At 49.6% G+C, this 25,914-nt stretch overlaps 1 protein-coding gene across 1 annotated transcript in view; it reads right to left on the bottom strand.

Annotated features, from left to right (window-relative positions):
- The window catches only part of syt13 (synaptotagmin XIII), a 91,133-nt gene that overhangs the window by 47,881 nt on the left and 17,338 nt on the right, over nucleotides 1-25,914 (bottom strand). Inside the window, exon 2 of the mRNA XM_086007563.1 lies at nucleotides 6,335-6,557. Coding sequence (XP_085863689.1) covers nucleotides 6,335-6,557 — 223 coding nt within the window. The remainder of the gene's footprint in view (nucleotides 1-6,334; nucleotides 6,558-25,914) is intronic.

The raw sequence follows: 25,914 nt of genomic DNA, 5'->3' as shown, positions 1-25,914 counted from the left end.
TCTGAACTCGAGTGTTAGACTGTGCCTTGTCTGATCTCGAGTGTTAGACTGTGCCTTGTCTGATCTCGAGTGTTAGACTGTGCCTTGTCTGAACTCGAGTGTTAGACTGTGCCTTGTCTGAACTCGAGTGTTAGACTGTGCCTTGTCTGATCTCGAGTGTTAGACTGTGCCTAGTCAGAACTCGAGTGTTAGACTGTGCATTGTCTGATCTCGAGTGTTAGACTGTGCCTTGTCTGAACTCGAGTGTTAGACTGTGCATTGTCTGAACTCGAGTGTTAGACTGTGCATTGTCTGAACTCGAGTGTTAGACTGTGCCCAGTCAGAACTCGAGTGTTAGACTGTGCCTTGTCTGAACTCGAGTGTTAGACTGTGCATTGTCTGAACTCGAGTGTTAGACTGTGCCTAGTCAGAACTCGAGTGTTAGACTGTGCCTTGTCTGAACTCGAGTGTTAGACTGTGCATTGTCTGAACTCGAGTGTTAGACTGTGCCTTGTCTGATCTCGAGTGTTAGACTGTGCCTTGTCTGAACTCGAATGTTAGACTGTGCATTGTCTGAACTCGAGTGTTAGACTGTGCCTTGTCTGATCTCGAGTGTTAGACTGTGCCTTGTCTGAACTCGAGTGTTAGACTGTGCATTGTCTGAACTCGAGTGTTAGACTGTGCCTTGTCTGAACTCGAATGTTAGACTGTGCATTGTCTGAACTCGAGTGTTAGACTGTGCCTTGTCTGAACTCGAGTGTTAGACTGTGCCTTGTCTGATCTCGAGTGTTAGACTGTGCCTTGTCTGAACTCGAGTGTTAGACTGCGCCTTGTCTGATCTCGAGTGTTAGACTGTGCCTTGTCTGAACTCGAGTGTTAGACTGTGCCTTGTCTGATCTCGAGTGTTAACGCTGTGCCTTGTCTGATCTCGAGTGTTAACGCTGTGCCTTGTCTGATCTCGAGTGTTAGACTGTGCCTTGTCTGATCTCGAGTGTTAGACTGTGCCTTGTCTGAACTCGAGTGTTAGACTGTGCCTTGTCTGATCTCGAGTGTTAGACTGTGCCGTGTCTGATCTCGAGTGTTCGACTGTGCCTTGTCAGAACTCGAGTGTTAGACTGTGCCTTGTCTGAACTCGAGTGTTAGACTGTGCCTTGTCTGATCTCGAGTGTTAGACTGTGCCTTGTCTGATCTCGAGTGTTAGACTGTGCCTTGTCTGAACTCGAGTGTTAGACTGTGCCTTGTCTGAACTCGAGTGTTAGACTGTGCATTGTCTGAACTCGAGTGTTCGACTGTGCCTTGTCTCAACTCGAGTGTTAGACTGTGCCTTGTCAGAACTCGAGTGTTAGACTGTGCATTGTCTGATCTCGAGTGTTAGACTGTGCCGTGTCTGATCTCGAGTGTTAGACTGTGCCTTGTCTGAACTCGAGTGTTAGACTGTGCCTTGTCTGAACTCGAGTGTTAGACTGTGCCTTGTCTGAACTCGAGTGTTAGACTGTGCCTTGTCTGAACTCGAGTGTTAGCGCTCTGCCTTGTCTGAACTCGAGTGTGAACGCTGTGCCTTGTCTGAACTCGAGTGTGAACGCTGTGCCTTTTCTGCACTCGAGTGTTAACGCTGTGCCTTTTCTGCACTCGAGTGTTAATGCTGTGCCTTGTCTGAACTCGAGTGTTAGAGCTGTTCCTTGTCTGAACTCGAGTGTTAGCGCTGTGCCTTGTCTGAACTCGAGTGTTAGCGCTGTGCCTTGTCTTATCTCAAGTGTTAAAACTGTGCCTTGTCTGAACTCCACTCTTACCCCTGTGCCTTGTCTGAACTCTAGTGTTAGCGTTGTGCTGTGTTTGAACTCTATTGTAAGACTGTGCCTTATTTGAACTCTAATGTTAGTGCTGTGATATGTTGCAGCGCTATACATTGTTCTTCTGCAGCTCTGTAGCCTTCCTGCCAATGACTGAATCAAATTGCACAGTAAAATTAGGCATGTAGTGAACTTCAGTGCATTACTGTCTAATCTCTCTACACCTCTATCCTCTACCAGGATGGCCTCCAGCCTTCCGCTTCTTCCTTGAACGGAGGCCCAACCAGTCCCCATCCACCACCACCCTCCTCTGCCTGGCTGAACTTGTTCTTACTTTGACCAACTTCTCCTTTGACTCCACTCACTTGCTCCAAGTGAAAGTTGTTGCTATGGGAATCCCTATGGGTCCTGGCTATGCTTGACTTTTTGTAGGATATGTGGAACATTCTTTGTTCCAGTCCTACTCGGGTCCGGGGTCTCACCTATTTTTCCAGTACATTGATCACTGTATCTGTGCCACTTCCTGCTCTCGCCCCAAACTGGAAAATTTCATCAACTTTGCTTCCAAGTTCCACCTCTACCTCACCTTCACATGGTCCATCTCCGACTCTTTCCTTCCCTTCCTCGACTTCTCTATCTCCATTTCTGGGGATAGACTGTCAACCAATAGCTACTATAAGCCCACTGACTCCCGCAGCTACCTTGACTACACTTCCTCCCACCCCGCTTCCTGTAAGGACTCTCAGAGAGCTAGAAATTCATTATAGCCCAGGAATGGGCGGTATCATTAGAAAAGTTGGAGAATTAGTGCCAGACGCTAATGCTTTAGATTGCATGTAAAATTCGTGCTCACTGTTCAAAGAAACGATTGGAGTCCCAATTCAAGTCTTTAAGCCCAAGCTGATTGTCGTTACACTCAAAGGGTGGACCAATATCTGGTGCAGTCTAATTGCAAGTCATGATTGCCACAGGCTTTTTTCAGGGGAGGTTCATTGATGCTGCAGGACCTAATTCTCAGCATTGCTGGCTGTTCGAGCCGGACTACTGAAGCAGCTGTACTCGTGGCAGATCCACGCTCCAGGGATAGAGCCCACAGATTCTGTGATCAAACATTGGAGGCATTGGTGTTCGCTGTGGAGAGACGGAGGGCAGTACTCTGCCCGGCAAGTGGCAGGAGATCCTTGCCGCAAGTCTTCCGCACCATGTGGAGGGAGGTAGCGGAGAATGTCTCGTGCAGCACTGTGGTCCCCAGGACCCACACACAGTGCAGTAAGAAATTTAATGACCTCACTCAGGTGGTCAGGGTGAGTGAATGCTTCAACAAATGCTACATACCACCATCTGAACCACTGTCTTCTCACGCTGCCCAAAGCACCACACCCCCAGCACTCACCTACCAACAATCTCTACCTACGAACACTCACACCTACATCTCACACCTTGCACACAATGAAAGCTATTCTACTATGGCAGGCACATCACCCAAATACATTGCTCCACACTCACTCGCATACTCTCCTTTCTCTTGCAGGCTAAGGTGGCTTACAACAGGAGGGAGCAGGAGCGCACAGGCAGGGGACAAGCTGACAGCCAACCATCATCTGCGCTGGAAAATAGAGTGCCGCAGATTATTGGGCGCCAGGTGGTGGGCGCCGTGGCCACCGGTGATGTTGATTCCCTTGGGGACAACAACGGTATGTTCATTCCTACTTCTTCTTCTCACATCCCACTTCCCCCTCACCCCACAAGTGTTTTGCACTTTCCAGCTAATCATGCAGTAAGCCTGCATTTCTCCCTTCCTGCCCCCTCCCCTCACCTTAACCCGACTCTTGTGCCTTTATGCTTTCAGATAATGAGCAAGCAGCTGAGCAGCCTGTCCCTGAGGGCACCGTAGAGAGCGAGGCGGGAGAAGAGGAGGAGGAACATCACACCACATCACTGCATGTTTCACCCGCAGGCACCAGCTCAGATACTGGCACTAAGTGTTCTTTAGAGGCTAGTATAGTAGTGGGATCTGCACAGGGTGAGGCATGGGGATGAGTGGGCTGTAGCAAGGCCAGGGGGAAAGGGTAGCTCGGGGGCCAGCTCCCTGGAGTGTGTGTCCACGCGCGAGTTCTGCTGCACAGGACTCAGATGAGGACCTCGATGGGGAGGCGTTTAGATGAAGGGTGATGGGCATGCACACGGAGATGATAGGTGCAATGACAAGTGTGCCCGAGAGCCTCTCGGCAATGATAAGGAGCGTGGAGGAGTCCGCCTCCAACATTGCACAGAGCTCTGCGCACACCATGGAGCCCATCATTTCCACTGTGCATAGGATAGTGGACTCTCATAGAAACCGTGGTGACCCAGACCTGATGCCGCATGTGATGGGCGATCTGGCAGCTTCCATTGCAGCACAGGGGGAAGCTCATGAAACTCAACCGAGGCGCAAGGAACAGCACCTCATGTTTCGATTAGGAACTTTACAGCCTTCCAGACTTAATATTAAATTCAACAATTTCAGATCATAACCACTGCTCCCACTTTTTCAGACAGCAGGTGGGTGCTGGTAATGGTTCTACTATTGCCATTTACAGCTCCTCTAGACCCATCTTTTGCTTATTGTCTCATTACCACCCCATTTTGCCTTGCACCATCATCCCTTTTGTCATTTAATCACTTCTGCCTTCCACACTATCACAGACCTTCCCTTTAGTTCTTTTTCCCCCTGCCTCCGTACTTGCTTAAAACCTGTTACATCTCTAACTTTTGCCAGTTCTGATGAAAGGTCATCGACCTGAAACATTAACTTTGTTTTTCTCTCCACAGATGCTGCCTGACCTGAGTATTTCCAGCATTTTCTGCTTTTACTGTCAGTCTACTGTCTGACTGGATCAAATTACACATTCCAGGCGGAGTGTTGGGTGAGAATTTCCCTCGCACTTCCTGGCGGTGCCACTACATTTCTTCTTAATTACACCAGTGTCACTAAAGGCAGCCATATTTTAAATCCTTACCTGTTAGGCCACATGTAGTCCTCTGAGTGCAACCTGCGCCGGCTGCCTCAGGGCAGATGATCTTGAAGACGGGCCTCATACAGGCGTTCGGCCCCTTATTTAGATATGAAAATGGTCTTATGCCTGTTTCAAGCATGGGTACTTCACGCTGATTTTTGTGACCTTTACTAATATGTCAGGCGGCATATTCCTGACTCGTAATGAGCGTGCGTTTCCTGTCTGCCATATTGGAGGCTCTGGAGGCCATTTAGTGCACAAAAAATGGGCACTGTGTGGCTAAATTTCTAGGCCCATATGTCAGGTGAATATATTCTGAATAAGCTTAAACAAAACATAACGGCAGAAGACAAGTAGAAGCTGTTGGGAGTGGGGAGGGCAGAAATTATTTCAGTAATTTCCATATTTGTGCAATTAGTGAGCACATTTGGCTCGCAAGTCCTATCCATGAATGGAGCCAAGTGTCAGGGAACGTGTTGGCGTAACACATTGGAGTACCAAAGAGCAGTACCATGAAATGATGCCCAGCAGATACAATCGGCCATTGTGCAGAAACTTCAGTTTCAGCTGTAATGCTATAGAGAGGGGAAAAAATCAGACAAAGAAATTCCAGCACTACCATGGCCATTCTTGTGTACCTCACGGTGACAGGGTAAGAGAAACTTTGACAGTGACCTGGGAACGGCGAACCGGCTCCGCCCTCTTGGCTGTAATGTTGAGGGGTAAATAAGGGGAGAAAACTGTAAAGAAAAGAGAGTAACATGTCTACCCTACAAAACCAGTGCCATTGACTCCAGAAGAGCTGCATTTTATCCATGGTGCAACCATCTCGGAGCCGCCCCCAACCCACCTTCCCCATTAAAATCCAGCCTAGTACACCTGATTGGCCAGCTTGATGGCACTCCATCCCTTCCCTTCTGGGACTTACTTTCGGGCCGCTGCCTGTGGAGGCGAGACACGCGCCGGCAGATCGTCCAAGTAATATTAATGAGGCCTGCGGGCTTGCAGCTCAAGTTTGGGACTCCTCGTTTCAGGCCCGAAAACGGGTCTAAAGGAATTTTAACCCCTCTCTTTAATTTTAACCCCTGTTTCACTTCTTGGAAGCAGTGGCACCTCACCTCTGCTGAGCAGCTCCTCCAATGACGGCCCAACTGAAATCAGAAACTCAGCGTGTTAGAATCACACCATGGCACTGATAGTACACAGACACACTGCAGCACTGGGCAACCTTTAGTGACAAAACAGGATCTAGCAAACCACCTTGGGATTAACATGATGCAGCATTTTGTAAAATCTGTTGTACAGTCCACGTCGGTATCTAATTCTACAGTTACTGTTTCGGTTTTTAAAAAGGTTACACCCACTTATAAGTCATACCCTAGAATTTATTGGAACTTTAAATCATGGCTTTATACACCTGCTTTTACACTGGGTGAGATGGTGCACACACGGCACCAAGTAGTCAGTCTTTTTAGGCCTGACTATAAACCAAAATTGATGATGTTGTTGCGATGTGTTAAAGAATGGAGAAGCCCAACACCCCATTCACTCTCTAGTTTGCCACCTTACCATTCTTGGAAATAACAAACAGTGCTTCGGATGAATCCATCGTTAAGCTGGAGACGTCGGCCTCCTCCCTATCAGCTGACAGAGGTTCATCTGTCGTTCCCAACGTGTAGTCGGTGTAATTAATGAATTCCGGTGATGTTACCATTGGTTTAGGGCTGTAGATTTTAGGTGATGTTAACCGGGTCCTCGGCTGAACTGGCTCCGTTGTCTTCTTCACTCTAAACTGTGACAGCAATGAAAGAAAAAGAGCTTCATTCAGGTCTTCTTTTGCATTTAAGAAACTCATTTTATAACAGTCTGGCATGTTATGGGTACCAGGTGATATTTGGGAATCTTGTTTTTCACGTTTTTGTGAATATGTGCTGCTGGCCCATGATGCCGCTTTCTTCTTACTTCCTAACCCCCCCGCCCCGGTTCTACCGCTTTGTATTAAGTGGTCCCGGAGGCTGGTGAGGAGGGGGTGGGTTGTTCTCTGCTCTGCTATTGGTACAAAGTGTAAATCCACCAACAATAGCACAGATATGGGATATAAAATCGAGCACCATGGAATGTAGGATGGGACACCATGGGATATAGAATGGGATACCATGGGATATAGGATGGGATACCATGGGATATAGGATGGGATACCATGGGATATAGAATGGGATACCATGGGATATAGGATGGGACACCATGGGATATAGAATGGGATACCATGGGGAACCATGGGATATAGGATGGGACACCATGGGATATAGGATGGGATACCATGGGGCAGCATGGGATATAGGATGGAGCCCCATGGGATACAGGATGGGATACCATGGGATATAGGATGGGACACCATGGGATATAGGATGGGACACCATGGGATATAGGATGGGACACCATGGGATATAGGATGGGATACCATGGGGCACCATGAGATATAAGATGGAGCACCATGGGATACAGGATGGGATACCATGGGATATAGGATGGAGCACCATGGATGGGACAGCAGAAGGGAAGAGCATCAGAGACTTTCAGCCAAGAAAGATGAGAAAAGCAGAAAAATCAGCTGTAGGAGAGCACCCAGTGTGTAAGGACAGGGGGAAAGCACCCACAGTGTGTAAGGACAGGGGGAAAGCACCCACAGTGTGTAAGGACAGGAAGAGAGCACCCACAGTGTGTAAGGACAGGGGGAGAGCACCCACAGTGTGTAAGGACAGGGGGAAAGCACCCACAGTGTGTAAGGACAGGGGGAGAGCACCCACAGTGAGTAAGAACAGGGGAGAGCGCCCACAGTGTGTAAGGACAGGGGGAGAGCACCCACAGTGTGTAAGGACAGGGGGAGAGCACCCACAGTGTGTAAGGACAGGGGGAGAGCACCCACAGTGTGTAAGGACAGGGGGAGAGCACCCACAGTGTGTAAGGACAGGGGGAGAGCACCCACAGTGTGTAAGGACAGGGGGAGAGCACCCACAGTGGGTAAGGACAGGGGGAGAGCACCCACAGTGGGTAAGGACAGGGGGAGAGCACCCACAGTGTGTAAGGACAGGGGGAGAGCACCCACAGTGGGTAAGGACGGGGGGAGAGCACCCACAGTGTGTAAGGACAGGGGGAGCGCACCCACAGTGGGTAAGGACAGGGGGAGAGCACCCACAGTGAGTAAGGACAGGGGGAGAGCACCCACAGTGGGTAAGGACAGGGGGAGAGCACCCACAGTGGGTAAGGACTGGGGGAGAGCACCCACAGTGGGTAAGGACAGGGGGAGAGCACCCACAGTGGGTAAGGACAGGGGGAGAGCACCCACAGTGAGTAAGGACAGGGGGAGAGCACCCATAGTGTGTAAGGACAGGGGGAGAGCACCCACAGTGTGTAAGGACGGGGAGAGCACCCACAGTGTGTAAGGACAGGGGGAGAGCACCCACATTGTGTAAGGACAGGGGGAGAGCACCCACAGTGAGTAAGGACAGGGGGAGAGCACCCACAGTGTGTAAGGACAGGGGGAGAGCACCCACAGTGTGTAAGGACAGGGGGAGAGCACCCTCAGCCTGGTGTGGGGTGTGAAGAAGTTCAATCACTACCTGCACGGTCAGAAATTTACTCTACTAACTGATCAGCAACCTCTCGTCTCCACTTTCAACCCTCAGAAGGGCGTACCAATAATGACGGCACAACGGCTACAGAGGTGGTCCCTTTTCCTAGGGGCACACCAATATGACATCGAGTACAAAGGAACTAAACAGCATGGGAATGCTGATGGATTGTCACGCCTACCGTTGCCGACGGTGGAAGAAGAACTGGCAGTGGATCCAGTGGTGTTATTCCACTCGACTATAGTCGAATGTCTCCCTGTGACGAATGCAAACATAGAAAAGGAAACACGAAATGACCTGACACTCTCCTGGGTCTATGATTTAACGGTGAAGGGATGGCCAGCACATGGCAAACCACTGCTGCCAGCATTCTCGCCGAGAAGAGAACAGCTGTCAGTGTGCAGAGGAACCTTGATGTGTGGATCCAGAGTAGTAATTCCACCCAAATTGAAGGATAGAGTGCTCAATGAGCTTCATGAGGGTCATCTGGGAGGGGTAAAAATGAAGAACTTAGCCAGAGCGTTTGTGTGGTGGCCGGGAATCGATAGAGAAATCGAAGAGATGACCAAGAGCTGTACAGGATGCCAGAAGGTCCAAAACGCCCCACCACAAGCCCCTCTACATCTATGGGAGTGGCCCTCATCTCCATGGCAAAGGGTGCACATTGATTTTGCTGGTCCCTTTATGGACTCGATGTTTTTAATTGCGGTGGATGCACATTCAAAGTGGCCAGAGGTAATAAAAATGTCCTCAACCACCACAGAAAAAACTATCACAGTCTTACGAACCATATTCGCCAGGAATGGGCTGCCTGAACAGATTTGCTCTGACAATGGACCACAGTTTGTGTCTGAAGAGTTCCGGAGGTTCTTAAAGAACAATGGTGTTAAGCATTACACATCCGCCCCATATCATCCAGCCACTAATGGATTGGCCGAGAGGTTTGTTCAAACATTCAAGAAGGCTATCAAGGCAATGTGTAATGAAGATATACCCCTACAACACAAGGTGGATAACTTCTTGTTTGCCTACCGGAATGCGACACATGCGGTTACCAACCAAACTCCAGCCATGATGTTCTTCAATCGAAGACTACGATGCCGCTTGGATTTAGTTAAGCCAAATGTCAGAAGAGATGTGGAGAACAGGCAGTTTCAGAATATGAATGAAAGGCCGACCAGGAGCTTTAAGATAGGTCAACCAGTTTTGGCCCGGGACTACCGCACAGAGAAATGGCAGCCAGGAACGATCTGTACACGGCAAGGACCTCTAATGTATACCGTGGATGTTGGAGAGAGCATTGTAAGACGCCATGCTGACCAGATTCTAGAGTCACTGGAAAACGTCAACTCCACACCATGATCTGATACACCTGGCGATGAAACCGAAGTACCAATTGCATCTACCGCAGAATCGGTGATATTGGAAGCAGACGAACCAAACAACGACATTGATCCCGACTCAACCTTGCCAGAAGAACCTGATATCCCAAAGAGGCGTTATCCAGACAGAATCAGGAAGCCTCCTCAAAGACTGAACTTATAATTGCTTAACTTCAACCAATGTATCTAGCAACCGTAATTGTAATTAGTTATTATTTATTTGTTAAATGAATGTTAAGTACTGTTTATCTAAAAGGGGAGGAATTGTTGTGTATGTACCTTTAAGGGAATAACTGGTCTCAGACTGCAGTACCGGCAGTGACCACCCCTGTATAAAAGGCCCTAGCAGGCTTCTGTAGTTTTAGTTTCCAGGTTGTCTCCATTCAGTAAAGACTTGTTATAATCAACTCCTGCTGTCCGTGTCTCAATTATACACGGACATAATAGAGAGCACCCACAGTGTGTAAAGACAGGGGGAGAGCACCCACAGTGTGTAAGGACAGGGGAGAGCACCCACAGTGAGTAAGGACAGGGGAGAGCACCCACAGTGTGTAAGGACAGGGGAGAACACCCACAGTGTGTAAGGACAGGGGGAGAGCACCCACAGTGAGTAAGGACAGGGGAGAGCACCCACAGTGTGTAAGGACAGGGGGAGAGCACCCACAGTGTGTAAGGACAGGGGAGAGCACCCACAGTGTGTAAGGACAGGGGAGAGCACCCACAGTGAGTAAGGACAGGGGGAGAGCACCCACAGTGAGTAAGGACAGGGGGAGAGCACCCACAGTGTGTAAGGACAGGGGGAGAGCACCCACAGTGTGTAAGGACAGGGGGAGAGCACCCACAGTGAGTAAGGACAGGGGGAGAACACCCACAGTGTGTAAGGACAGGGGAGAGCACCCACAGTGAGTAAGGACAGGGGGAGAGCACCCACAGCGAGTAAGGACAGGGGGAGAACACCCACAGCGAGTAAGGACAGGGGGAGAGCACCCACAGTGTGTAAGGACAGGGGAGAGCACCCACAGTGAGTAAGGACAGGGGGAGAGCACCCACAGCGAGTAAGGACAGGGGGAGAGCACCCACAGCGAGTAAGGACAGGGGGAGAACACCCACAGCGAGTAAGGACAGGGGGAGAGCACCCACAGTGTGTAAGGACAGGGGGAGAGCACCCACAGCGAGTAAGGACAGGGGGAGAACACCCACAGCGAGTAAGGACAGGGGGAGAGCACCCACAGTGTGTAAGGACAGGAGGAGAGCACCCACAGTGTGTAAGGACCGGGGGAGAACACCCACAGTGTGTAAGGACAGGGGGAGAGCACCCACAGTGTGTAAGGACAGGGGTGAGCACCCACAGTGTGTAAGGACAGGGGAGAGCACCCACAGTGTGTAAGGACAGGGGCAGAACACCCACAGTGTGTAAGGACAGGGGGAGAGCACCCACAGTGTGTAAGGACAGGGGGAGAGCACCCACAGTGTGTAAGGACAGGGGGAGAGCACCCACAGTGTGTAAGGACAAGGGAGAGCACAGGGCCTCGCAGCAGTTGAACACTTGTGCTCACCCACACAGTCAGACCATTGAGGAATCAGTGATTCTACTAACGGCAAAAGCGAGTTTGAACAAATAAAAGCCCACATGGGCCATCAGCCTCTCTCCCCCACCCACTGGCCATGGACAGATTGCTATACTCCACACTCAACCAAACCCACTCAATCTCCTGAGCGAGGCAACCAATCCTCAGGCAAATCAATCAGAAAGTACGGCCCTGTTAAACTTCTCCCTAACTTGGAGCGAATCAAGTAAAACCTGCAGGATATTAATCCAATCTCACGCCCCACACTGTCCAATACTGACCCGGAACATCATACACATGACAGGTCGAATTGTTTCAGCAGTGCAGCAATCATCATTTGAGCATCATCTACATCCAGTGAGGGGAGGGGAGGGAATAGGACTGGAGCGGCAACAGCGTGAGAGGGGAAGGAGCTGAGAAAGACGAAGGGGCGTGAGAATAACAAACGGGAAGGAGAAAAGCAAAGCAGGAATAAGGAGGAATGGAAAAACAGTGAGGATAATTTTGACTTTGGGTGATGGTGTAAAATGGGAGATATTGGATCAGCCGCCCGTTAAACATCTCTCCCGATTTTCATTTCCATTGAGATCAAAATATTTTAATAATATTTTAGTCTCATTAGCAGCGGTACCCTTACTTAGAGGGTGTGAGAGATGTTTGTCCTGGAACTGGTTGTGAAAAGAAAACTTTTCTAGGAACTGCTGATGTTGACGATGGGTGAGGGAGCCGTAAGTAAACTTTGGCTTCACAATAGGAAAATAAAATATAATTTCACTGCAGAGCTTCAAGATTTTGATCCAGCAAATTAGATCTGCCCAGTTCATCCTGTTGTGTTAAAAGTGATTTGTGTTTTGAGGTAAAGATTAACCATTGTGCACTAAGCCTGAGGCAATCAGATATTACACTCAATTACCCAGTTTCTGCCCAGCATCTTTCCTGTGCAGGGGACCTGCATTAAAGCTGACGTGTACTCATCTAAATTGCCTCATAATGCGAAATGTTATAAAGAGAGATAACTGCCCACTGACTGGTATCTGACAGTCGTCCTTTTTTCCCATGCTTATAAATTTAAACTGCTGGTCAGAGGTAGCCTGAGAGAAGAGCATTACATATAACATCCTCCTCAGCCACACAAGTACATTTGCGTTCAGTGACAGTGATGGAGACAGAATGGCAAAGGACATTCAGCCTGGTGTGAAAGTACAGGTCTGTGGGGCCTTGGTGTGAAAGAACCGGTCTGTGGGGCCTTGGTGTGAAAGTACATGTCTGTGGGGCCTTGGTGTGAAAGAACCGGTCTGTGGGGCCTTGGTGTGAAAGTACCGGTCTGTGGGGCCTTGGTGTGAATGTACAGGTCTGTGGGGCCTTGGTGTGAAAGTACAGGTCTGTGGGGCCTTGGTGTGAAAGTACCGGTCTGTGGGGCCTTGGTGTGAAAGTACAGGTCTGTGGGGCCTTGGTGTGAAAGAACCGGTCTGTGGGGCCTTGGTGTGAAAGTACCGGTCTGTGGGGCCTTGGTGTGAATGTACAGGTCTGTGGGGCCTTGGTGTGAAAGTACAGGTCTGTGGGGCCTTGGTGTGAAAGTACCGGTCTGTGGGGCCTTGGTGTGAAAGTACAGGTCTGTGGGGCCTTGGTGTGAAAGAACCGGTCTGTGGGGCCTTGGTGTGAAAGTACAGGTCTGTGGGGCCTTGGTGTGAAAGTACCAGTTTGTAGGGCCTTGGTGTGAAAGTACAGGTCTGTGGGGCCTTGGTGTGAAAGAACCGGTCTGTGGGGCCTTGGTGTGAATGTACAGGTCTGTGGGGCCTTGGTGTGAAAGTACAGGTCTGTGGGGCCTTGGTTTGAAAGTACCAGTTTGTAGGGCCTTGGTGTGAAAGTACAGGTCTGTGGGGTCTTGGTGTGAATGTACAGGTCTGTGGGGCCTTGGTGTGAAAGTACAGGTCTGTGGGGCCTTGGTGTGAAAGTACAGGTCTGTGGAGCCTTGGTGTGAAAGTACCGGCCTGTGGGGCCTTGGTGTGAAAGTACCGGTCTGTGGGGCCTTGGTGTGTAAGGGCTGGTCTGCGGGGCCTTGGTGTGAAAGTACAGATCTGTGGGGCCTTGGTGTGAAAGTACCGGTCTGTGGGGCCTTGGTGTGAATGTACAGGTCTGTGGGGCCTTGGTGTGAAAGTACAGGTCTGTGGGGCCTTGGTGTGAAAGTACAGGTCTGTGGAGCCTTGGTGTGAAAGTACCGGCCTGTGGGGCCTTGGTGTGAAAGTACCGGTCTGTGGGGCCTTGGTGTGAAAGTACAGGTCTGTGGGGCCTTGGTGTGAAAGTACAGGTCTGTGGAGCCTTGGTGTGAAAGTACAGGACTGTGGGGCCTTGGTGTGTAAGGGCTGGTCTGCGGGGCCTTGGTGTGAAAGTACCGGTCTGTGGGGCCTTGCTGTGAAAGTAAAGGACTGTGGGGCCTTGGGAACAAGTGGATGTAGTATATTTGGATTTCCAAAAGGCCTTCGATAAGGTGCCACATAAAAGGTTGCTATGCAAGATAAGGGCTCATGGAGTTAGGTGTAATGTATTAGCATGGATATAGGACTGGCTAACGGACAGAAAACAGAGAGTAGGGATAAACAGTCATTTTCCAGTGGGCAGGCTGTAACTAGTGGGGTGCCGCAAGGATCAGTGCTTGGGCCTCAGCTATTTACAATCTATATTAATGACATGGATGAAGCGACGAGTGCAATGTATCCAAGTTGGCTGATGATACAAAGCTAGGTGGGAATGTAACCTGTGAGGAGGACACAAAGAGCCTGCAAATGGATATAGACAGGTTAACTGAGTGGGATATAAGGTGGCAGTTGGAGTATAATGTGAGGCTATTCACATTGGTTGGAAGAATAGAGAATAGAGAAACAAAATATTTTTTAAATGTGAGAAACTATTAAATGTTGCTGTTCAGAGAGATTTAGGTGTCCTTGTACAGGAAACACAGAAAGCTAGCATGCAGGTACAGCAAGAAATTAGGAAGGCAAATGGCATGTTGGCCTTTATTGCAAGGGGGTTGGAGTACAAGTAATGGGGGAGAAATTCAGTATCGCCCCGTTTGGGGCACAATTATCGGCCGGGCGCAAAGTTTAGCGCCTGGTGCTAATTATTGCCTCCGACTGCAAACTTGGCCTCTATTGCTTCTGGAGGTGATTGGAGCGCTAAATCAGGCGCTATACACCTGTCTTAAGGTGCTAACACCGAGGAGTGAGGCGCTACCTCAGAGCGCCGGCGAAGATCAGGTGATGTCAGTTAGCTATGGAACACAGACAGACTGACGCCGGCCAGTTAGTAAAGAGGAAGGTCGATCTTGCTCTCCGGCCACACTCTGCTCATTGCAGCCTTGAATCTCGGCTTGGAGAGACCTGTACATCAATTCTGCTGGAACCAACAATGGAGAGGCCCAGGGAAAGTGCTCAGCGCTTCAGCGACTGGGCCTTGGTGGCTCTGGTTGGCGCTGTGGAGCGGCGACGGGCACTGCTCTACCCACAGAGTGGCAGGAGGCCATTGCCACGTGAATACAGAAGAGTCTCGAGGGAGGTGGCGCAGCACGTCTCCTCCAGGAGCATGGTGCCCAGGACCCACACCCAATGTTAGAAGAAGTTCAACGACCTCACTCGGGTGGTCAGTGTAATGTATATACCTTTAAGGGGGGGAACTACTTTTTACAGCTCATGTATACTGTAGTAGCGGCAGTGACCACACCTATATAGCACTGAGTAGTAATCTGTACAGTTCAGTTCCAGAGTGAGCCACGTTGAGTAAACACCTGTTGTACCGTTCTCCTGCAGTCTTGTGTCTTACTACTGACGGACACAACATTGGCGACAAGGCTAATTGGATCCTACCTGCAACTCTGCATCACCTCCCAGGGATTCGTTCCTGGAGACCAGTAGATTGGAGGTCAAGGCCAGAGACACGGGCGTCGAACACGGGCAACCGCCCAGTCATCCAGCAGATACTCGAGAATTGCGGGGGAGGCTGTTGAGAGCCAGGCTTGGCTTTCCAGTTGCGGTGGTCCAGCGAAACGGGCTGGCAACAGGTAGTGCGCAGACCCTTCCCGGACAGCGGCGGGCTAGCGCCCGACCGAGCGGCACAGCAAAGGGCCGAGCAGCGTCGACGGGAGAGAGAGAGAGAGGGCAGAGCGCACAGGGTGCAGCCGGTGTTCAGGGGCCAAGCAGCGTCGAGGAGAGGGAGAGAGACGCTCAGAAACCCGTGAGGCGCCGCCATTGCCACGAGGACCGCCGAGAGCGGCGTTGGCAGCAGCGCAGGAGAAGCGCGCGAAACCTACAGGGCGCCGCCATTGCCACGAGGACGACCGAAAGCAGCGTTGGCAGCAGCGGGGGAGGAAGAAAAGCGCGGGAGACGCCATTTTAAGCCATTTTAAACAACACCCAAAATGCCGAAGAGTGGCACTATCACCGCATTTGACAATGAAGTCGAAGATTGGACTACATATGTCGAACGAATAGAGGTATACTGCAAGGCAAATGAGGTGTCAGATGACAAGAAAGCGCCGGTATTGTTAAATTTAATGGGTGCAAAGACGTATGGCTTATTACGAAATCTAGTAACCCCAGCGAAGCCAGTGGAAAAGAGTTTTGGAGACATAGTGACGATACTACAGGAACAATTAAACCCCACACCGCTGCTGATAGCAGAAAGATTCAAGTTTCACAAACGGAACCAGCATTAGGATGAAAGCAATGCTGAATATTTAACAGAACTGCGCAAACTATCGAAACACTGCCAGTTTGGAACGGGACTGGCAGATACCTTAAGGGACAAGTTTGTGTGTGGGCTTCAAAGTGAAGGAACCCAGAAACGGCTTTTATCTGAAAAGGACCTTACGCTGGACAAGGCTTTCAGCATTGCGCTTTCATATGAAGCAGCAGCACGGGGCGCTGCAGAGATACAACAGAGACCGCAAGAATATGGCACAAACGAAATGTCATACAGAACAGAGAAGTGCTATCGCTGCGGCAGAACAACACACGACCACAATGATTGCTGGTTCAAAGACAAAGTGTGCAGACAGTGTGGAAAAGTAGGACACATAGCACGAGTCTGCAGGTCGGGAAAGAAAATCAGCAATAAAAAATCTCCAAAAGAAAAGTACAAGAAGGTACATAAGGTGACGGAGAATAGTTCAGACGAACAAAAGAGTGATACCAACTCCGAAAGCAGGGAGCTGAGTTGTCTGAAACTACATAATGTGATCAAAACGGAGGATCACCGAACCATTTGGGTCACTCTCAAGATAGCAGGAGTCCAGGTAAAGATGGAATTGGACACAGGATCAGCCCTAACAGTCATAAACCGACGGGACTACGAACGGCTATTCTCACACATACCCTTGAGAGACACAAAAAATATTTTGAAGACGTACACGGGGCAAAAAGTCTACCCCAAAGGAAAAATAAGGGTGACCGTTATATATAACGGTAAGGAAACACCAAAACTAGACCTGTATGTATTGCAAGATGGAGGACCACCATTACTGGGACGTGAATGGATCCGGAAAATACAGCTGGATTGGCATTTCATACAAGCACTGACTGTGGCTGCCAAAAAGGATGACGACGTCACACCTGGGCGACTGTCAAAGATCCTAACCGACGCGCAAGAAGTGTTCCAGCAAGGACTCGGAACACTAAAAGGCATGACAGCAACAATTAAAATCGAAGAAAACGCAAGCCCAAAATTTTTTAAGGCCAGACCGGTACCTTATGTGATCTGCCCAGCCGTCGAAGCAGAGCTGGAGAGTTTGGAACGTTCAGGAGTACTGTCCAAGGTAGACTGGAGAGAGTGGGCTTCACCCATCGTCCCTGTGATGAAAAAGTCATTGAGCAGCACGCCTGGGGAACCAAGGAAGGTTCGCATCTGTGGGGACTTTAAGGTAACAGTGAACCCGGTCCTTCACACCGTGCAATATCCACTTCCGCGGATTGAAGATATTTTCGCCTCGCTATCTGGAGGGAAACGCTTCACTAAGATTGATCTGGCCCAGGCGTATCTGCAAATGGAGGTAGAAGAAGCATCAAAAAAATACCTCACAATCAACACCCATAAAGGTCTCTACCAATACAACCGGCTGGTATTCGGGGTAGCATCAGCTCCGGCTATTTGGCAAAGGGCAAGGGAACAAGTCCTGCAAGGGATCCCAGGGACCCAGTGTTATTTGGACGACATCCTGGTCACGGGCGAAAATGACAGTGATTACCTCGCCAACCTGGAGCAGGTGCTCACTAGATTGAAGGAATATGGGCTCCGAGCTAACCGTCCCAAATGCGAGTTTTTTAAAAAACAGATCTCATATTGTGGCCATGTTATCAATAAAGTGGGGTTACATAAGTCCCCAGAAAAGATTGAGGCAGTAGTCAAAGCTCCAGCACCGGAAAACGTGTCACAACTGAGGTCATTCCTCGGGCTGGTAAACTACTACCATAAGTTCTTGCCAAATTTGTCTACAATACTACACCCACTGAACACCCTACTGCAAACTGGAGTGCCATGGAAGTGGAGTGACGAATGTAAACGAGCTTTCCAGAAGAGCAAAACACTAATCACATCAAAAGAGGTATTGGCCCATTTCAACCCAGCACTACCAATTCGGTTGGTGTGTGATGCGTCACCCTACGGCATTGGAGCGGTGCTGTCGCACAAATTCTCGGACGGCTCAGAGAGGCAAATAGCCTTTGCGTCACGATCACTAACCTCAGTCGAGCGTAACTACGCCCAGATTGACAGGGAGGCCCTCAGCCTAGTGTGGGGAGTGACAAAGTTCAATCACTATCTGCACGGGCAGAAATTCACCTTGCTGACTGACCACCAGCCTCTTGTCTCCATTTTTAATCTGAGGAAGGGCGTCCCGGTGATGACTGCGCAACGACTACAAAGATGGTCACTCTTTCTAGGGGCGCACCACTATGAGATTGAATATAAGGGCACGAAACAGCATGGAAATGCTGATGGGCTATCACGCCTGCCACTGGCCACTGCGGAGGAAGCACCAGCAGTGGATCCTGTCGAAATATTTCATTCGACTATAGTTGAATACCTACCGGTAACTAATGCTCGTATAGAAAAGGAGACCCGAAATGACCCGACACTGTCTTGGGTATATGATTTGACGGTGAAGGGATGGCCAGCACATGGCGACTCACTGTTGTCAGCATTCTTGACAGGAAGAGAACAGCTGTCAGTGAGCCGGGGGACCTTGATGTGTGGATCCCGAGTGGTAATTCCACCCAAGTTAAGGGATAGAGTGCTCAATGTGCTTCATGAGGGTCATCTGGGAGGGGTAAAAATGAAGAGCCTAGCCAGGGCTTATGTGTGGTGGCCGGGAATCGATAAGCAAATCGAGGACCTGACCAAGAGCTGCTCAGGATGCCAGAAAATCCAAAATGCACCACCACATGTCCCTCTACACCCATGGGAGTGGCCCTCATCTCCATGGCAACGGGTGCATATTGATTTTGCTGGTCCATTCATGGACTCAATGTTTTTAATAGCCGTGGATGCGCACTCGAAATGGCCTGAGGTCATCAAAATGTCCTCCACCACCACGGAGAAAACTATTGCAGTCCTATGGACCATCTTTGCCAGGAACGGCTTGCCAGAACAGATTTGCTCCGACAACGGACCACAGTTTGTGTCCGAAGAGTTCCGGAGGTTTATGAAAAAGAATGGGGTAAGGCATTACACATCCGCCCCGTATCATCCAGCCACAAATGGATTGGCTGAGAGGTTCGTACAAACCTTTAAGAAGGCAATAAAGGCTATTACAATGACAACATTCCGCTGCAGCATAAGGTGGACAATTTCCTGTTCGCCTACCGGAATGCGACACATGCAGTCACCAAACAGGCCCCGACCATGATGTTCTTTAAACGAAGGTTAAGATCTCGCCTGGATTTGCTCAGACCAAATGTACGAAGAGATGTTGAGAGTAAGCAATTCCAGCACATCCATGAGAAGCCAACAAGGAGCTTCAATGTAGGGCAACCAGTCTTGGCCCGCGACTACCGAACAGAAAAATGGCAGCCAGGAACGATATGCACACGGCATGGCCCACTAATGTACACAGTGGACGTTGGGGAGAACATCGTGAGACGCCATGCTGACCAGATCCTAGAGTCACAGGAACAAGTCAACCCCATGCCTTGCCCATACGTACCTGGTGAGGAACCCAACGTACAGGTCGCATCTACCCCAGAAACAGTAGCATCGGAAGCTGATGACCCAACCGACGACAGGGTGCCAGAATCGCCTCCGCACCAAGAGCGAGACACTCGAGAAAGGCACTATCCAGAAAGGATCAGGAAGCCTCCCCAAAGACTGAATATATAAATGGACTGTTTTCAGCTAACGTTGTATGTTAAAAGTGTTAATTGTAATTAGTTTGATATTTAATTGTTAAATGAGTGTTATGATACTGTTAATCTAAAAGGGGAGGAATTGTAATGTATATACCTTTTAAGGGGGGAACTACTTTTTACAGCTCATGTATACTGTAGTACCGGCAGTGACCACACCTGTATATAGCACTGAGTAGTAATCTGTACAGTTCAGTTCCAGAGTGAGCCACGTTGAGTAAACACCTGTTGTACCGTTCTCGTGCAGTCTTGTGTCTTACTACTGACGGACACAACAGTCAGGGTGAGTGGCTGCTTTTCAATACCTCTGCATCCCTTCATCTCAACTTCACTCTGTGCCCAGAGGGATTAAAAACCCCAAATGCCCAACACTCATTCAAGATCTATGGCCATCTCATAAAACACACACGCACATTCGACACCTTGCATATATTAAGGGCTATTCCACTATGTGAGCCACATCAGGCAAGCACATAGCTGCATATATTAAGGGCTATTCAAATATGGGAGGCACATCAGGCAAGCACATGGCTGCACATTCACTCAGACGCCGTCCTTTTTCTTGCAGGCCAAGCTATCTCATAATAGGATCCAGTAGCAACGTACGGGAGGAGGACCAGCGGACCTACACACCCTCACTGATTTGGAGGCGCACGTGCACAGGATCGCTGTCAGCCAGGTGATTGATGGTGTGGCCGTTGGAGAGGTCAATCCCTTGGGGACAGCAATGGTCTGTTCATCAGCTTTCTCTCCTCTCTTATTCCACTTGCCCCTCACAACACCAGCCTTATACATTTTCAATCCAACTTACTAAAGGTCTCCAGTCCTTGTTCCTTTACTGCCCCCCTGTCCTGATGCAAAAGCCACTCTTGTACCTCCCTGCTTTCAGATAGTGAACACCAGCTGACCAGCCTGTCCCTCAACCAACCAGTGGAAGCGACACCCCAGGTGAGGAGGAAGAGGACGCCGGAGCCTCACTGCCTGCGTCTCCCGAGGGAGCCCATGACCACACTGGGACCATGCCTTTCCTGGAGGGGAGCAGGGAGTTAGGGTCTGATGAGGACAAAGCTCCGGGACCCAGCGGGCTGTAGCAATGCCATGGGGATAAGGAAGCTCGGGGGCCATCTCCCCCCAGGGCGAGTAGGCAAGCGAGTCCTGCTGCACAGGACGCAGAGGAGGAGCGCGTCATCGCGGAAATGAATAGCCAGACCTTGAGCATGCACATTGAGCTCATGGGTGCAATGGCAAAGGTGCCCAAAAGCATTGATGGACTGGCTAGGAGTGTGGAGCATTCTGCTGCAGCACAGGCCGATGCAACGCAACAGCTTAGTGCTGCAATTCAGTCACTGGCTGCTGCCATCCAGTCTCAGACTGCTCTCATGCATGTCAGATGTCAGATTGAAGCACTGATTGCTGCCATCGTCATTGGGTCGGCTACATTGCCCCGGGACTCTCATGGTGCCGCTTGGGAGTGCCAGTGTGTCGGTCGAGCAGGAAGGTGCTGTCCTCTCTCAGGATGACAGCATTCCTGCTCCCATCACTGGCACTTCCCTGTTGCACTTGCCACTGCCTGCAACACAGCCAGCCCAGACTGCTGCCGCCCATGCACAGTTGGTGCGGTCTGCAGCCGGGGCCTCCAGGCCCAGAGCTGGTCGAGGGAGTCCTTCAAGGAAATCTGTAGTCTCAGCATCTGGCATTCAGCAGCCTTGCTGCAGCCACTGGGGCCCCATTACGGAGGAGCAGTAGGGTGGGAAGGGGGGAAGTGTGCAGGGGATGGAGATCACCCTCGAAGGGCAAACAGTAGGAGATCTAAATAAATGGTGGGAATGTTTGAAGTAAAGGTTGAGGTTCATGTGATTACATTTGTTTACTGTTTTGGCGTTTATCTCCATCTTGTGAGAACCAGTTCTGTTAATTCATGATTTGTTGTGTTTGTTTCTAATTGTTTGTCCTGAATAAATGACACACACAGAGTTTGTTCAAGAAAAAAGTTGTATTCAAAATTTACATTTTTGGCCTTTGGAATCATTCCCGCTTTGGCCGGCAATAGGGGGTGCGGGTTGCTTTCCATAATGTTGTTCTCCATGCCAGAAGCCATCTTCTGAGTAGGGGCCTAGAAGCAGCTTGTTATCAGCCATTGACAGACAGACCTTGCAGTGGCAATATTGTGCGCCTCCCTCCCACGTTGGTGCTGCTGCTGATCCTCCTCCTCTTCCTCCTCCTCCTCCTCAGGTGGTGCACCAATCCCTGGTGGCATTGGCTGGGTCCTCAGGATTGCCAGGTTGTGAAGCATGCAGCACACAACTATGAAGAGGGAGGCTCGCTCAGGAGAGTACTGCAGAGCTCCTCCTGAGTGGTCCAGACAGCAGAACTGTTGCTTGAGCACGCTGATCGTCTGCTCAATTATGTTCCTGGTGGCGATATGGCTCTCATTATACCGCAGCTCGACAGGGGTGTTGGGGTTATGGAGCGGTGTCATCAGCCAGGTGCAGAGTGGATAACCCTTGTCCCCGAGGAGTCATCCACTTGGGTCATGCGGTGCCTGGAAAAGGTCTGGCACACCAATCTGGTGAAGGATGAAAGCATTGTGGCTGCTGCCAGGATAGCGGGCATTGCTGGCGAGTATGAGCTGTCTGTGGTCACAGACCAACTGCACATTTAAGGAGTGGTTTTGGAATACTTCTACATTTTCATGCGGTGCCCGCAATGCCACATGCGTACAGTCAATGGCGCCCTGCACCATGGGGAAGCTCGCTATCCTAGCAAAGCCACATGCACGTTCATGCTGTTTGGCCCGGGTCATGGGGAAAGAGATGTACTGCCGTCTCCTTTTATAGAGGGCATTTGTCACCTCCCGGATACAACAATGGGCATCGAACTGGGAGATATTGGCGATGTCCCCAGTAGATGCTTGAAAGGAGCCGCTGGCATAAAAATTCAGAGCCCCTGTCACCTTCACTGCCACCGACAGAGACATCCTGGTCCTCAGTTGAGGCTACAGATCTGGTTGCAGCAGGTGGCAGAGCTCAGTGACCACCTCCTTGCTGAAGCGCAACCTGCGCAAACACTGCTCCTCAGACATATGAATGTAGGAGAATTGCTCCCAGAATACCCTGGGAGGGTAAGGTCTCCTGTGCAGAGGCCTGTTGGCCCTCCTCCCTCTGGCCATGTTTGCCACTCTCTGTCTGCGTCTCTGATGCCTCCGATTCTGCAGGTGCAGGACGATGCCCCGAATCAGTGCAGCCCCCATAGTCTCTTCTAAATCGATGCAAGGAAGGTCAAACCCTGTTAGGGCACTAACAGGAGGCGCTAATCAACCAAATTTATCCCCCTCGAAGTCTTACTACAATTGTACAGGACTTTGGTGAGACCACACCTGGAGTACTGTGCACAGTTTAGCTCTCCTTACCTGAGAAAGGACATACATGCCTATGAGGCGGTGCAACGCAGGTTCACTAGACTGATCCCTGGGATGAAAGGGCTATCCTATCAGAAGAGATTGAGTAGATTGAGCTTTTACTCTCTGGAGTTTAGAGGAATGATAGGTGCTCGCATTGAAACATCTAAGATCCTAAGGGGGATTGACAGGGTAGATGCTGAGAGGTTGTTTCCCCTGGCTGGAGAGTCTAGAACTAGGGGTCATAGTCACAGGATAAGGGGTCGGCCATTTAAGACTGAGATGAGGTGGAATTTCTTCACCCAGAGGGTTGTGAATCTTTGGAATTCTCTACCCCAAAGAGCTGTGAATGCTGAGTCTTTGAGTATATTCAAGGCTGAGATAGATAGATGTTTGGACTCATAGAAACATAGAAGATAGGAGCAGGAGTAGGTCATTCGGCCCCTCGAGCCTGCTCCACCATTCAATGCGATCACGGCTGATCATCCAAATTCAGTACCCAGTCCCTGCTTTCTCCCCATACCCCTTGATCCCTTTAGCCTTAAGAAATATATCCAACTCCTTCTTGAATATATTTAATGAATTGGCCTCTACTGCCTTCTGTGGTAGAGAATTCCACAGGTTCACCACTCTCTGGGTAAAGAAATTCCTCCTCATTTCTGTCCTAAATGGCTTACCCCTTATCCTTAGACTGTGACCCCTGGTTCTGGACTCCCCGACCATTGGGAACATCCTTCCTGCATCTAGTCTGTCCAGTCCTGTCAGAAATTTATAAGTTTCAATGAGATCCCCTCTCATTCTTCTAAACTCCAGCGAGTATAAGCCCAATCGACCCAATCTCTCCTCATACATCATTCCTGCCATCCCAGGTATCAGCCTGGTGAATCTTCGCTGAACTCCTTCCATGGCAAGAACATCCTTCCTCAGATAAGGCGACCAAAACTGCACACAATACTCAAGATGTGGTCTCACCAAGGCCCTGTACAACTGCAGCAAGACATCCTTGTTCCTGTACTCAAACCCTCTCGCTACGAAGGCCAACATACCATTTGTCTTCTTAACCGCCTGCTGCACCTGCATGCTTACCTTCAGCGACGGGTGCACAACGACACCCAGGTCTCGTTGCACTCCCCCTTCTCCCAATCTATTGCCATTCAGAGAATAATCTGGCTTTCTGTTTTTGCCACCAAAGTGGATAACCTCGCATTTATCCACGTTATATTGCATCTGCCATGTTTCTGCCCAATCACCCAACCTGTCCAAATCATACTGGAGTTTCTCGGCATCCTCCTCACAGCACACATGGCCGCCCAGCTTTGTGTTGTCTGCAAATTTGGAGATATTACATCTAGTTCCCTTGTCTAGATCATTAATATATATTGTGAATTGCTGGGGTCCAAGGACTGATCCCTGCGGTACCCCACTAGTCACTGCCTGCCACTCGGAAAAAGGCCCGTTTATTCCAAATCTTTGCTTCCTGTCTGCCAACCAGTTCTTTATCCAAGTCAATACCTTGCCCCCAGTCCCATGTGCCTTAATTTTACACGCTAATCTCTTATGCTGGACCTTATCGAAAGCCTTCTGAAAGTCCAAATACACCACATCCACTGGTTCTCCCTTATCTATTTTACCAGTTACATCCTCAAAAAATTCCAGTAGATTAGTCAAGCATGATTTACCTTTTGTAAATCCATGTTGACTATGTCCGATCCTGTCACAGTTTTCCAAGTGCTCTGCTATTACATCTTTTATAATGGACTCTAGCATTTTCCCCACTACCGATGTCAGGTTTACCGGTCTGTAGTTCCCCGCTTTCTCTCTACCATCTTTTTTGAATAGTGGGGTAACATTAGCTACCCTCCAATCCATGGGTACCGTTCCAGATTCCATCGAATGTTGGAAGATGAGCAGCAATGTGTTAGATCCGTGATTCTGAGAGTATGATGTTTTTCAATAACCACACGGATGCTGTAACTGAACAATCAACAGATATTTACTGGAGTAGGGTAATCTCAAGACTGGGGTACAGAGGCATGCTCAAGGCTTATATACAGGTGTGGTCACTGCCGGTACTACAGTATACAGGAGCTGTAAAAGTAGTTCTCTCTTAAAGGTACATACACTACAATTCCTCCCCTTTTAGATTAGTAGTACCCATAATATTCAAATAACAATTAACACTTTAACATGTACATTAAACAACAATAGTCCATTTACAGATTCAGTCTTTGGGGCGGCTTCCTGATCCTTTCAGGATAGTGCCTTTCCTGAGGTTCTTGTTCTTGGTGCGGAGGCGATTCTGGCCCCTTTTCATCGGTTAGTTCATCGGGTTCCACTGCTACTGGTTCGGAGGTAGATGCTACCGGTGTGTTGGGTACATCCCCAGGTACGCAAGACATGGGGTTGACTTGTTCCTGTGATGCTAAGATCTGATCAACGTGGTGTCTCACAATGTTCTCCCCGACATCCATTGTGTACATTAATGGCCCATGCCGTGTGCATATCGTTCCGGGTTGCCATTTCTCTGTTCGGTAGTCATGGGCCAAGACTGGTTGTCCTACATTGAAGCTCCTTGTCGGCTTCTCATTGATGTGCTGGAATTGTTTATCCTCAACATTTCTTCGCACATTTGGTCTAAGCAAGTCCAGACGAGACTGCAACCTTCGGTTAAAGAAAATCATGGCCGGGGTCTGGTTGGCAACTGCATGTGTCGCGTTTCGGTAGGCTAATAAGAAATTGTCCACCTTATGCTGTAGTGGAATTTCATCATCGCACATGGC

The sequence above is a fragment of the Somniosus microcephalus genome, chromosome 15, assembly GCF_052327205.1.
Source record: "Somniosus microcephalus isolate GS21.2 chromosome 15, FLI_Smic_1.0, whole genome shotgun sequence".
Taxonomy (NCBI): Eukaryota; Metazoa; Chordata; class Chondrichthyes; order Squaliformes; family Somniosidae; genus Somniosus; species Somniosus microcephalus.
Note: the sequence above shows the minus strand (reverse complement) of the source record. Positions and strands in the feature narration are given on the sequence as shown.